Here is a 15,336-nt window from a genome sequence, read left to right as displayed (position 1 = left end):
CATTTTGAGCTAAGGCTGAGGGAAGCCAACATGATTTTTATGAACATATAGAGTTTTTTTCCAAAAAGTGGTGCATGCCTGTAAATACAGCAGACCAGGATTTCTAACTCAAGGATCTACAGAGCATTCTGAATTCATGCACTGGTCTTGGATATCTGATTATACACACAGAAGCAGATGATGTTTCAGTCTCAGTACTCAAGTAATTCTGCTGCTGTTTAGGGCCAAACTAAACGAACAATTTTCAGAAAAAAAAACAACACAAAACAAACAAAACAAAACAAACACACAAACAACCAAAAAACAACCCAGGCCAAATTAAAATTTAAAAAATCCAAACAGGTAAGAAACCCCAAAAGAACATGAACACACCCGAAACCCATGATCACATTCAGTGATATTAATGTCACAGTCAGTTGTTTCACTATGTCAGCACTCAAAAATAAGTGACATTACACTATACTCTATATGCACAAAACAAAGTCATGAAGTGTTGAAAGGTTGGAAGAAGCCAGAAGTCAAGCTATATACTCCCCCCAACTCCTTTCCCTAGCTGCACACTTTATGGCAGAATGTTTAATTATCTGATTGCATACTATTTTTCCACAGGCCTCTGCTTCATTTAGCATACAGGAAATAAGGAATCCATGTTGTCCTTTGCTTTAAGTGGAAAATTCCAACCCAACCTGTTACAGCTTGGCAAAGTTTCAAGTAATTAACAACAAGATGCTTTAAAAAGTAATGTAAGCAGCCAAAAGAGATGGAGCTATTATCTACTGGTAGTAATGGCTGAATGTACTGCCAAATTTCAAATAGATCCAAGGTTCTTGTCTATTTTCCATGATGGATTCTGATATGAGATTAAAATCTTTGGAGTACTGGCAAATTCAAATTTTAATAGGCTTTAAGAGCTCAACTGCTTTACAGGCTAGATACTTTACAGGATATTTCTGAGTGATGCACCTGGAAGAAAAGCTACAACATGTCAATCTAAAAGTCAAACCGTAGAGAAAGAAACTGTACTCCCCAGAAGTTTTTGCAGGGAATTCTCTATTGCTGATCATTTTTTTCTGAGGACGCGATTTTCTGCCTATAAGCCCCACATAATCAAGAATTGCTATATTATAAGTAATTTTACTTATATATATATATTATATATATACATATATATATATATATATATATATAAACATTACTACAGAAGGAGGTACTGTTAGGGGGTTTGTTATTAATTGCATATTATAAATGATTCACAGTGATATCTTTATCTAAAAAGAAATCAAAGTAAGTTGAAAGCTAAAAATGGCTCCTACCACTGTCATACTCAAAGACCAGAATAAAATCAAGCAATGGCTTGATCAATCAAGTGATTTTATGCATTAGATTTATGCAATTTAATAACAGATATTCCAGCTTAAGATAATTTTCCAACAGTATCAGAGAAAACATGTATGGATTGATTTCTGCCATTCAGGGTGTATTTGTGCGTCCGAGATAAAAATAGGAATAATACTATTTGCCACTTACAATCAGCATTTTTATAAACTTGCAACACAAATGAATTTAGCCATTGGAAAGAGATAACAGTGTCCATTAGCAGAAAATATGTAAATCAACAGCACATATATAAGCAGGTTTCTGTGTTTAATTTAACAATTATTTATTTTTCAAAATCTTTCAAAATTCAGGCTAAAGATCTGAAAGATCACACACTGACACTTTATTAATGAAACTTGTCAGATCTATAAAGTTTGACAGATGAAACAACAATGGAGAAAGAAATTCATGGCAGTGGAAACCTTACAACATAAATTGACAGTTATTTCCATTCTCTAATCTATATTAACACACAGACACGTGCAGAGTTGCCTGCACCACGAGTGGTGGTAATAAATTCAATAGCAGATTGGAGTAAAATGGGACAAATCAGTAATTTCAAACTGCTTCCATTTTTGAGGGGGTTAGTTCAGTTAATATTTTCTGAGTTTTATGAACCATTTCTTGGCTTCTACAAGAAAGAACATAGATTATTAAACGGTAACTTTCATTTACTAATGCAGTGCAAGAAGAACATTAATACACAACTGAAACACTAAAGAAGTGTATATGAAGTTCATTAGAACTTCTACTAATACTTTCAAAGAAGTGAGAAATGGGATACCTTTCAACTAGATTTACACCACTGTAGTGAAAATCCTTATACTCAGGTGGATTTTATTTGCCATACAGATCACTTGCAAGACTACCATTCACCTACAATATTTTTCCATATTTCCTCAGAATTCTTGGAATTTAAAAATAGTACTTCAAAATAAATAAATAAATAAATCAACAAAATGACAAAACAGCCAAAACCTCCTCACTAAAATGATGCCAAGAGATTAATTATAAATAACAATATTTAATTAACATATAAGTAACAATAATTAACATCCAATAACAATCATAATAAACATTAAATATTTATATTAAATAATGATGTTAATAAAATATTAGCTTGCTAGCAGCTATTTCCCTTGAAAGCCTAACTTCTTACTGGATAATTAGGTGGAATGTGATTTTAATTTAAAAAAAGAAAAAAAAAAGGACACAAGATTTTCTAATACATATCACATGTTGTTAAAAGGTAAAATTAGGTACTATTTACATCAGTGCATGTTACATGGTTCTAGATTAACCTCTCACCTACTGATTTCGTATTTATTCTGTTTCAGATGCATGTAATCACACCATGCAAAGGTCGTGTCCTGGCAGGGAGCACGCTAGACTTTCTGATGAGCAAGTACAATGGAACTATGGATGCAATAGCACTGTGCCTCCACAGACGTAATGTACTCATATTTTCCGGTTCAGAAGATATGTCCCTCCAGTGGTTCTCCTTTTAGGACCCCAAAAGATATTGCGGAAAAGACAACTGAAAAATTACCTCCACAGAGGAGACAACACCCCTCAAACTTCTGGGTGGTAAAAATTTAATACGGAAAATATAAAATTTGGAGTGGACAAGACACCCGATGACAAAGCACAGAGGAAGATGGAGATGCTCTTTGAAAAGAAAAATCTCTAATATATACTTTCAGTTAGGATTTATATTTAGGATTGTATTTTTTCATCAGTTCTTTGAATTGGGAATATGAAAAAGTTGTCTTAGAAAATGATGGAGAGGTCTGCAACCCTGTGTGCCACAATACCACAAGGAGTTTGTGTCTTTGATAATGCAACTATGCAGCTTTGTACAAATCAAGGCTGATGTGCTTACCATAAATGCACCTCCCTAGATATATGACTTCCTTCTTTTTCCCCTTCAGTACCAGTGCATAAAATAACATAATAAATCTGGGAGCACAGTTTGATGTTATACTACACTGATGTTTAAGATATACTGTAAAAGATTAATAGTTTTGGTTATAAATATGCAGTGCATGCACATCTTCTCTGAAACAGCTAAAGCATGTGGACATAATGAGCACCAAGTTCTGCATAGACTAAGCATATTCTGCTTGGGTTTTTTTTCCTTTTACAGAACAGTCTCCTTGAAGATTTCAAGAATATATTGTATTTTAAGAGGGCTTTTAAAGAATGGGAGTCAATCCACATTTTCTTTGGCAAATCCACATTTTACTTTGTTACTGAACAAACTCTTACAGGCCTCAATTAGCCAAAGCACACCTTATCTGACTTAATTAGACCACTAAGCTGCTTTTGAAGGAAAATACTCAAAGTAGAAAACAGATATAAATGAAAGGCAAAACAAAATCAGATGCAGCATGGAACAGCATGGACTTTGCACAGCTGTTCCCTGTTGCACAAAGGCTTCCAGTGAAAGAAGTATACTGACAAAAATAAAGGCATTGAGCTCACACGAGATAGATGATTTCATTTTCATGCCAGTATAGGTTTCTTTAAACCACTATTAATAGAAGCACTTTCCCTTAGAAACATGTCTAACCGGGATCCATCTAGACAAATTTCAGTATTAGACCTTTTTTTTGGTCTGCAAGTGTTATGATTATACTTATTCTCATATAAACCCCCGTATGCTTAAAATGCAAATGCATTTCAGGCTTAGACTCAGCTTTTTCAGAATATTGCCTAAGAAAACTCAAGAATTTGACATGAACTTATAGATCAATAATACAAAAAGATAAAACTAAGAAAATCTCAGAACCTGGAGAAAAAAAAGTCCTGGTCTCAAACATTGCATTCATTACCCTTTTCATCAATCCACCTCTGAAATCCACCTTCATACCCAGCTTGAATCCCTCAAAGCAAAATGAAAAAACAGGAGACACCGCAATCAGACTGGAGATTTAAATTTAGAATCACAGATTCAGAGAATTATGTAGGTTGGAAAAGACCTCTGAGATCACTGAGACCAACCTTCGACCAAACACCAGCACATCAAATAGACCACGGCATCCAGTGCCATGTCCAGTTGTTTCTTGAACACTTCCAGCAATGTTGACTCCACCAGTTTCCTGGGCAAGCTCATTCCAAAGCTTGACAACCATTTCAGTTTTCCTAGGCTGCTTCAGTCAATGAAGAGCAAAGACACAAAGCTCCAGCACTGTGAACAGTGTGACTATTGACTCCACCACCTATCTGGGCAGCCTGTTCCAATGCTTGACAACCATTTCAGTGAAGAAATTCTTCCTGATGTCCAACCTGAACCTCCCCTGGCACAACTTAAGGCCATTTCCTCTTGTTCTATTGCTAGTTGCCTGGGAGAAGAGGCCAATCCCCATCTGGCAACAACCTCCTTTCAGGCACTTGTAGAAAGCAATCAGGTCTCTCCTGAGCCACCTCTTCTCTAGGTTAAAAAACCCAGCTCACTCAGCTGCTCCTCCATTGACTTAGTCTCCAGACCCTTCACCAGCTCTCTTGCCTTTCTCTGGACAAGCTCCAGCACCTCCATGTCTTTCCTGTAGTGAAGGGCCCAGAACTGGACACAGCACTCCAAAAGTGGCCTCACCAGCGCCGAGTACAGGAGGACAATCATTTCCCTGGTCCTGCTGGCCATACTATTCTTAATACAGGCCAGGATGCCCTTGGTCTTCTTGCCCACCTGGGCACACTGCTGGCTCATGTTCAGACAGCTGATGACCAACTCTCCCAGGTCCTTTTCCACTGGGCCTCTTTCAGCCACTCTTCCCCAGCCTGTAGCGCTGTAAGGGGTTGTTGGGACTGAATTCCAGGACCCAGCACTTCACTTTACTGAACCTCCTATCAGTGGCCTCAGCCCATCAAACCAGCCTGTCCAGATCCCTCTGCAGAGCCTTTCTAGCCTCCAGCAGATCCAGCTGTGCCCAACTTAGTATCATCTGCAAATTTACTGAGGGTGCACTCCATCCTCTCACCCAGATGATGGATAAAGAAATTAAACAGGACTGCCTCCAGTACAGAGTCATCACTAGTGACTGGCTTCTAACTGGATGCAGCACTCAGCTACTTAGCTTTGGGCAGTAGATCTAAACTACCAGATATAAACTTACCAGTCTGCAAAGTCTCAGACGGGGAAGGGTTAAAGTATCAGGATGGGGGTGGGAGGGGGGAAGAGAAGAAGCACAGTATTTTGTTCCCATCACCATTGGAGCAAACTTCATTTTTATTTCCATGGAACACGCAATAAAATAAACATATGAAAGAAAAAAAAATATCCTTTTTTTATGAATCAAAGTAGTTTTAAAAGAAAAAATAACTTGTAATGTCCACTTATTAAGAAAAGTAAAGCTTCATGAGATGCATAGGAAGCACACTGATGACTGGAGCTTAGACAAGTGCAGGTACCATACTCTGGGTAAGTTAGGATGTGGAATATGTACATCACAGCTTAATCATCTTTGGATCTCAAAAATTAAGTCTAGCACAGCATGAACAGTAAAACTATACCAGCAAAAGGGTTTACTGGAGTTCTAAACAATATTTTAAGATAATTCAATAAGAAAGCAAAGGGTAAATGGGATAGGAGCCTTAACAATATTAACAGGTTTGTAGAAACAGCCACATCCACCCAAAAGCAAAATCAAAGTGATAGTTATGTTATAGTCATCAAAACAGAAATCTCTCTGCATGCTAAGCCTTTTTACTTATGATATAAAGCTCTGCCACAGCCAGATGTAAAATCTGGCTCCCCTTTTCTGGTCTGTACACTTATGTACGATTTGTTTTCTGTCCATGTGCAATGCAGAAGATTAGCAATGAGAAATCTAAACTTTAATTTGTGCATCATGAGCTGTATTCACTCCTGGAATGTTAGCTTCTTTTGTAATTTGCATTTCTCATAAAAAATATTTGTAAGGCTTTCCATTAAATGCATTTGAAAACAGAAACTCAGATGTTAGTTAGCAAGGGCAGATGAAATGCAATCAAGACATTTGTCTTTAAGACAGTATCCTGACAACCTAAACCTGAACAATGCCACCCCAACATCTTTCTTGTTACTGCTTGGTATTAAAATAAAGCCTCTATGGTCCACCTCACACCACTTAACTGTCAGGAGTATGAATTACTGTAGCAGGTGGGCTAGTGTGGTTTTAAAAGCAATGTAACACAATCAACTGTACAATATCAGATTTCAAGGAATGCAAAAGACATCTAGAGCAGAGGCTGATCCTTAAGCAATCCTAATATTGGCATTAAAACATTCAAAATCCCACTGGGACCATTTTATCTTTTGACCTCAGGCTTTAATTGAAACTTTAAACAAAATATATTACCTACTTAATACAGCTGAGCTGGACTCTGATCTTTGTAGTGCAAGTCGCCATGCCAAGCAAATTAATCTGTGTAACCTTAGCATGTACTTTTTAATTTACATCAAAGAAATATGACATAGAGAAAATAAATACTAAGCCAACATTATATAGCTTGTTGAATAATTATTTTGATTCTAGTTTTAGAGTTTCAAGTTTTAGCTGTTCTGGGTTCTTTAAAAATAAAATTTAAAAAAAAAAAAAAGTTTTATTTCTTGGTACAAAGCCAGAGAAACATATGGTTTCCTTAGCTGAGTTTTTGCACACCTGGCAAAATAAATCATGGCAACAGGAGACCAAAATCTTCCCTGCAACTTTTCATATGCACAAACGTAGAACATCTGATGGCAGTATTCCGGCCCTGTCTTTTGTACCATGAATAAAATGCAAAGTCAAATGGATGGCCTGCTTCTTGAGCCCCGATACTTCTTTTTCCCCTAAAGAGGCAAGTTATTTAGTGTTTTAAAGGATGAGAGTCTGTCATGAAGAATGACACACCAGAGGAATGAGCCACTAGGCTTGTCAGACCAAAAGGCCAATAGAAGCAAGCACAGGAAAAGAAGTGCAACACAAACAGGGAAAGCAGGTGGTGTAAAGGCTTAGCACTGCTGGAGTGTTAATACTACTGCACTCAGAGTGCTAGAGTTCAAACCTAATTCAGTTTAAACAGTTTATCTCCTGTTTATTCTCTTTCAAATAGGTCATGGACATCATACAGGGGGGAAAAAACTCAAAAGAATCTTCAACTACATGATTGAATAATTTTAAAAAATGAGAGGAAGCACTACTTTCTTTTATCATATGCCAAGATGTAGTAATATGTGCGCCACTCAACCAAGCAGAGAGACTGCCAGAGACTCAGAATACACTAACCTCAATAACAACCACAGCAGATAATCCTTAAACTGTAACTATTCTTGGATTTCATGACAAGCTGTGATGACTTTTTCCACATGTGGGGAAATGGGGAAGGACTATTTCCTTCTACTGGTTCTTAAGCAGATGGAGAGCACTTCCCCAGTTTCTCCCCCTTCCTCCCCACCAATGAGCATACAGTGAGTGGGCACAGCTCAGACAGATTGCAAGCGCAACGAGACAGGACTGGCCTATTTCAGTTCCACTGGTCTTCCTTTTAAAGGCGAGAAGTAGGCAGACAAGTTTATGTAATGCTGTTTATCAAAGAAAGTGTTATAGTGAACATGTTTATAATTTTGTGTTGAACATCAAAACAGAAATAAACAACCCAGTCGGCCTTCTGATACTCAATGACACAATACGAGCTGCAAAGTGGATGCACGCCTGATAATGGATGCAGTTGCCTTGTTCTCCTGTCACATCCAATGCAAGGAGATGACTGAAGAGGTATTTAGGATTTATCTCACCCTACTTAAGCTACTAAGTCTAAGCTAGTCATTTCAGCTCCTTTTAGAGGAGAAGTATGTTTGCAAGGGATTATTTTTATAATCTAAAATAGATGTCTAAGTTATACAGGCTTCATTAGTCCCCAGAGGTATGGTTTCCTTTCTGCACTATAAAGAAGCATAGCTACCTAGCTCTGTCTTGTCATCTAACCTTTATACTATTACAAGTAGGAGAGACTAACTGCAGCCATGTGGGCTTATGTAGACACATACAGGACAGCTTTGAACAAATCAGTCTGAGTCCTGTTAATACAGCTGCATTGCATTCAAGTCACTATCCAACTCATTATGCAGCCTCTCGGATTGCTTTTGCAGCATAACCTACAAGCAACACCTCAGCAACCAGCATGAAGCAAGTGCTTTTTTCCTTGCAACAGCTGCCATCACAATGGCAACCAAAACACAAATATATCCTATGTTAATAATAAGCTAAACTTCACAGAGCTCCATAAGGGGCTCAGTCGACTGCAGCTTGTTATGCCACTAGGACATCCGTGAAGTGCTGGTAGCTGCATAAAGGAAGCAGAAGCTGGAGTATGGCCTAAGGAACAGTGGGACAAAACATAGCAGAAGCCAAGCCTGGGCAAAGGACTTCAACTGGTCTTTGTATTCACTAAGGTTTTGTGAGTTAATGAATGAAAATCCCAGGAACAGAGTGAACTTGGATGTCACGGACTGTGCTTACAAAGGAAGCCGAGAAACGCCTCCTGAACCTAAAAAAGTAACCAATGCACAAAAAAAAATAAAAACCTGAGAAACTTATAGATCATAGTGGTTCTAAAGGAACCCCATCTAAAGGGTTCCCAGCTATTCATGGGAAAAGAAAAAGGGTGGCACAGGCCTGCTTTGTAATGAGTAAACCATCATGCTAGAAACAGCACTGGTTTAATTTTTCAAATTTTATACTTCTGAGGAACACTTTGATCAGAATTATGAAATACATATCTGCAAGAAAGAGGGCAGTCAAACTTCAGAGGATTTGCTCAAGCACTGCAATGATCCTGAAATTAGTTCAGTTGGTCAGAGTATGATGCTAATAGCACAGAGGTTGCAGGTTCAATCCCTATAGGGGCTATTCACTTAAAAGTTGGACTCGATGATTCTTGTGAGTCCCTTCCTACTCAGAATAATCTGTGAAATACAATGCAAGAGTACTTCAGCAGTCACTATAGGTGTGACTGAGTGATACCTATACTACAACAGCAGTCCCTGTTGGTGTCCAACAGTAAGCAGAGACTTAATTTACACAGTGGTGATTGCTGATAATACAGATAATACCAAATCTATCAGCAAATGCTGATAAATAAAACTGATAAAACAGTAATTTCACTAAGACTCATAATGAACAAAATTACATGAAATAATCAATTTGTCCATTTTACAGATTTTAGCCCTTGGCATCAATCTGATAAAGTTCATTGTCCACGGAGAAGTAACTCACCATTGAGCCATATGAACTGCTAAGGAAGTGTTTATACTGTTACTGACATTAAATACTTTGTCACTGTGACAAGAGAAGAACTTAGTTTAGCATGTACATCTACGTTTTTCAAATACGTAGCATCAATTACAAATACAATGAAACTTTTTCCCTGTGCCCTAGTACTTTTAAGGTGCTATTAAAAGATGCCTTTTCTTCATAAGTAGAGAAGAGTGAGTAGTACCTCCTTTCAACAAATGTGTCAAACCAATTGGTATCAACCAATACATTCCCTTGTACATTAGGCATTGGTGGGGGGAACCACAAAAAACCCCACATGCTTCCTGTTGACCCTAATTGTTTCCACATACATTTTTAATTGTTTTACTTTGAACTACTTTAAAGTAAAGGTTCTCACATCCTTTTCTGTCCTCACAGAGTACTGGGCCAGACACTGAGGTTGCTTAGCAGAAACACGTCCTTTCAGAGAAAATTTCACTTAAAAACATCTCTGGAACAATAAGAAGATACCCTTTTGTTTACAGATCTCAGTACTAAAAACAGTCATTAATATTTTCTTCTTTCTTTTATCTGTTTAATGTATCCTGTATAAAGATGTGATGTAGAATATGAGGAGCTGAAATTAAATAAAACACCTCACAGCAAAATTGATGTTTCTTGCAGTACTCAAGGGACTCTTCTAAAATTTTGAAGGACAGATAGCTGGAAGAAGAATTCTCTCATAGTAGATGTCTAACCAAAAGTACATCAGTTGGGAAGTAAGTCTTTGGGAAAACTTAAAAAAAAAGTACAAACATCTCTGGCAGCCTGTTTGGACACCATGTTGATCTGCAAAGCAATTCAAAAACTAATTCCCCACACTAAATTTTATGTTATAATCAATCTCACTTCATTTTTTTTAGAGTTTCAAAGATGACTATATGAGAGACCTAAAAAAAACCACCAAAACAAAACACCAAGTAAGAATTGCACATTGGCCCTCCAAGATAGTGGATGAGACATTCTGGAGGCAGAGAAAAGCACTAATCCACACATTCTAAATGTAAAACAGCTGCATCGACACTCTTCAAGATATCCAGTATCTAATAATCTCATCATTTATTGTGCGTCATCCAGCGCTGCAGTTACTGGCATTTAAGCTCTGAACCTAGTTTGACTTGTATCTACTGAAGGTAATTATTTTGGGGGTTTATTAGCTAATTCATTTCAGCACCAGTTGCCTGGCTAAGCTCTTTTGTTTCACCCTGCCTGACTCCTCAGATATCATTCTAAAGCACTAACAATGCACTTACCCATCATGTTATATAAGCTCTGTGGTGCAAACTGCCTTGGCATTTTCTGTACTGCTTCTTTGTAAACCATAAGGGCATCCTGAAAAGAAACACACAAGCGGGAAAACATAAATTTCAAAAGCATACTTTCACATATAGAGTAAAACCAAACTATCTTCCTTCCCCAAATGAATGGCGCAGAGAGAAAACACAACAGCATCATAAATATCACAAAAGTTCAAATTTCTCCTTTTAAAAAGTTTTTTTACCTGAATTTTACCAAATTCAGTGAAGCTTATTGACAAGAGATCAGATTAGTTCCAATAATGCATCTCTTTTCCCAGGTGGAAGTAACAAGAACATTTTTTTTATACCCCTTAATGACTGATGAGTTTATAAGCAGATATAAAATTCTGTAGGCTGTCAAAGAATATGGAGTAATATCAAATTGCAGACAAAGAACTTTCTGAAGAAAAAGCTACGCTAAGTGACCTAAAAGTAAAGAAATCATTGTCTACTGCCAAATAATAACAAAACATAATCCTCACAACTGAAGTCTGCTCTACAGAAAGAATGAGATGCATTACAAAGTCAAGGATGCCAAAACAGGAATCCCCTTGCAAATATTCTGTACCTTAAATTACTTGATCACACATTTACTCATTCAGCACTTTGGATGGTTATTGGTCAGTCTGTTAGCTCTGCATAAAATAGTCACAGCTTATGAAGGCTATGTTTGAAAAGAACCTAAAAGTATGATCAAATCAAGAATGCAATGACCATCAGGCAGAAATATGATGTTTTATATTCTTAAAGTCCCTCCTGGGTATTGAGGTGCTCCACACCAGCTGTGCAGACAACATGCTGCTGTTCTCTCCCCTGTACGTGTGCATTAGCTGTCTGTGTTTTAACCAATTAGTAACAGCCACCTGACAGAGCTGGATGCAGCAGACAGATGACACAGAATCTGCAGAGTTTGTGCATGCCTAGCCTTACACAGCTGAGGTAACTGTCAAGGTCAGGAACACTTATATGGATCAAAACCACACACAGCTCTACCAGCAATGCCAGGAAAGAATGACTTTCTTTCAAATGCTGCCAGAGGTCAAAACTCAAGTGAATGTCTAGTTTTAGTAAATTCATCAGGGAAAATAGAGAGGAATCACAGCAGTCACATTTGCACATGTAAATAAGATGGGATGGCTTGGACGCAGCATATGGTTACGTTAAAATATCCAACTCACTTTAGCACTTAGGTCAAGTTATCTGAAAATAGCACACAGTGGGATGTTTTTAATCACTGAAGTTTTAAATTGTTTCAACTGGCTCTTATTTTTGGAGACTCAAAAGCAAACATAATAGCATTTTTCTAACTAAGGATGGACTTACTCTGTTTGGAATTATAAAGCCAGTACACTTTAGGTTGACTGGTCTGTAATCAGGTTATGTCCTTTGCATACCAGCTACAGGTACAAAGCCAAAACCAATGAATTTACACATATCAGATGTGACTACTACTAATGTTGACTCTGACACGAGAATATCACACTACTAATTAATACCATCACATCTGTGGCTGTAGAGACTAAATATTCTCTGTAGAGAATGCTAATCTTGATTTGGTGAAATGTGTGCCTATGATGCATTTTGAAAGTCTAGGTAGAAGCAGTAGATATTATTTACATATGAAGGTTTTATCATGATATTATAGACAAATCTGGAGTCTTACCTCATAGTGTCCTTGTTCATGAAAAAGTTTTCCTAAGTTATAAAGACAGCTGGTAACAGAGCTTTTATGAGCATGAGGATCTTTCAGATTTTCATCAGGGATCTCTGAGCACTTCACAAAAGTCCTCCTGGCTTCCTCTGTCTTCCCTTGGTTCATCAGGATGATACCAGTATTTAAATAGGCAGCTGTGAAGAGGGAAAAAAATTTTACTTTCAATGGAGTTCTGTTATACTTTATCTACTGTTTTAATTCAAAGTAGCATCTGGTAGAGATCCCATGGTTATGTTATTATTATAGATAAACATATAATGAACATGTGAACATATGAGAGGTAAAAGTAGACGAAGGAAGGAAGAAAGTGGCTATAAAGACTGAGTAAGGAGGAAAGAAAACAATGGTTAGGCAGGGTACTCTACTTCGTTCCTCTTACTAGGACTGTATCAAGCAATAACATGATTGCTTGAAATGTTACAAAAATATACATATACATAAACACATGCATATGCATATATACATATATAGAAGATTTAATACTGAAGGTACAAAATTCTCAGCAATCTTAAAAATCACCCACTTAATTTTAGAACCGGTCACTGGCAACATCTCAATGATTATTTTCCCCAGGAAAGAAAGGAAAAATGAAAGGACTTAAAAAATATTTGTATTATTTGCTCATGCATACCATAAATACCAGGGAGCGGCTGTAAGGAACAGCAAACAAGAGCCTGAAAACTTGGGCAGTAGTATTTGTGGCTCAACATCCCAGTTAAGAAGCATTTTAGGTTCTAATTGTGCTGCTCATTTTAACTCATTATGTGCTTCTTCTACCACACTAAATGTAGTTGTTTACTAATAAACACTTGTTTTCAAGTGCACAATTTCACCTTTTGCTTTCTGAATTAAAAACTTCTGAGAAAAAGGAAAGTGTTATTAAAGAGTAGGAAAATTTTCTATAAAACTATAGTCAGTATTATACAAGCTTGTATAGTTGAAATACTTACAAGCTAGTGTGGGCCTGCTTCCAATTGCCAGTTTATAGTAATGCAATGCCTCTGAAAACCTGCTGTTTTCCTGAAGTAGTAATCCTCTGCATAAGGGAAAAAAAAATAAAAAGAAAACCAGAAAAGAGAGTGAGGTTACTACAAGAGTAATTTGAAAACAAATACTGAAAACAAAATTCAGGTAACAAAGAAAAATATGCTGACTGGTATGTCAGAGATTTAACCACTCTCTTAGTAACAATTCAGTGCAAAAATTACTACGTGTAAAAATATGAATTAATACAGAAAAGCAGATGTTAAATGCTTTGTTTTGACTTTATTGGAAACAAGAAGATTCATTTTCTCAGTTGAGAAAATGTTAGCCTGTGAGATTTTTTTAAAGTGGCTAGAGTATAATGGAGGTATTTTTAAGTCATTCAAGTTTAGCATGTCATCTTTTCTTGACTTGAAATAAGCAGGTCTTTTTCAAATGCATGATAAAGTTAACCATTTAGCATTTGACATGTCTCGTAATCCAGTTCCCTTGTTGAGCTATTTCACTAGATTATTCACTGTACAGTTAAGCACCTACAACAGTTACACTTTTTCTGCAGTATTTGTGTTCTACGCAATTTTACTAACTGAAGAGGTATTAAAAATTATACTGAATACTTTCAGTTCCATAATACATGGGCTTTAATTCAGCTTTTAAGACAAACATCCTTGTGAATTACAATTTACACCAACCACTCACAAATTTCTGAAAAATAAGTGGTCTGGACACCATTGACATGAATGCACATTATATGCTTTTTGAAGGTACAAAGTATTACAGTGTTCCCAAAGTTTTAGAAAACTGAAAAAAGCATAGAGAAATATATTAACCAGAAGGATTTATTATATATTAAATATATTAACCAGAAGGATTTAAAAATCCTTAAACACTAGTAATTTCAGAGTGGAGACTTGGACCTTATTATTCAGGGGTAAATGTCCCTTGTCATATAACTCAACAACAACGCCCTGCAGCACTACAGGTTGGGCACAAAGTGGCTGGAGAGCAGCCAGGCAGAAAGGGACCTGGGAGTTTGGACTGACAGGAAGCTGAACATGAGCCAGCAGTGTGCCCAGGTGGCCAAGAAGGCCAATGACATCCTGGCCTGGATCAGGAACAGTGTGGCCAGCAGGAGCAGGGAAGTGATTCTGCCCCTGTACTCAGTGCTGGTGAGGCCACACCTGGAGTGCTGTGTCCAGTTCTGGGCCCCTCAGTTCAGGAAGGATATTGAGGTGCTGGAGCAGCTCCAGAGAAGACCAGTGAGGCTGGTGAAGGGACTGGAATGCAAGCCCTGTGAGGAAAGGCTGAGGGAGATGGGGTTGTTTAATCTGGAGAAGAGGAGGCTCAGGGGAGACCTCATCACTCTCTACAACTACCTGAAAGGAGGTTGTAGCCAGGTGGGGGTCAGTCTCTTCTACCACAGAACCAGCAGTAGGACAAGAGGGCACAATCTTAAACTCTGCCAGGGGAGGTCTCTAATCAGAGAAGATTTTTTTATCCTTCAACATGTCAGAAAAAGTTTTTTAATTAAACCAGCAAACTTCAGGGTCAGAAAAGAGAAAGGCAGTTAGCTAAAGAAATAATCACTGTCCATGTTGTTTGCTTCCTTGGGTTAGGGTTTGACAGAAGGGAGGTATATATCCTCTTTTTCTTGTAATCTATCATATCAGCACCACATGACCTCACT

The 15,336-nt window shown here is 37.4% G+C and overlaps 1 protein-coding gene across 1 annotated transcript in view; it reads right to left on the bottom strand.

The window, feature by feature from the left end:
• The window catches only part of LOC114065196 (protein O-mannosyl-transferase TMTC2-like), a gene marked incomplete at its 5' end in the record, with an annotated part of 90,521 nt that overhangs the window by 58,012 nt on the left and 17,173 nt on the right, over nt 1-15,336 (bottom strand). Inside the window, 3 exons of the mRNA XM_027898895.1 lie at nt 10,907-10,985; nt 12,615-12,799; nt 13,616-13,701. Of these exons, the coding sequence (XP_027754696.1) occupies nt 10,907-10,985; nt 12,615-12,799; nt 13,616-13,701 (350 nt within the window). The remainder of the gene's footprint in view (nt 1-10,906; nt 10,986-12,614; nt 12,800-13,615; nt 13,702-15,336) is intronic.

Source organism: Empidonax traillii, unplaced genomic scaffold (genome assembly GCF_003031625.1).
Source record: "Empidonax traillii isolate 1590-97213 ecotype Southwest subspecies unplaced genomic scaffold, ASM303162v1 scaffold629:size373524, whole genome shotgun sequence".
Taxonomy (NCBI): domain Eukaryota; kingdom Metazoa; phylum Chordata; class Aves; order Passeriformes; family Tyrannidae; genus Empidonax; species Empidonax traillii.
This window is presented reverse-complemented; position numbering and strand designations above follow the sequence as displayed.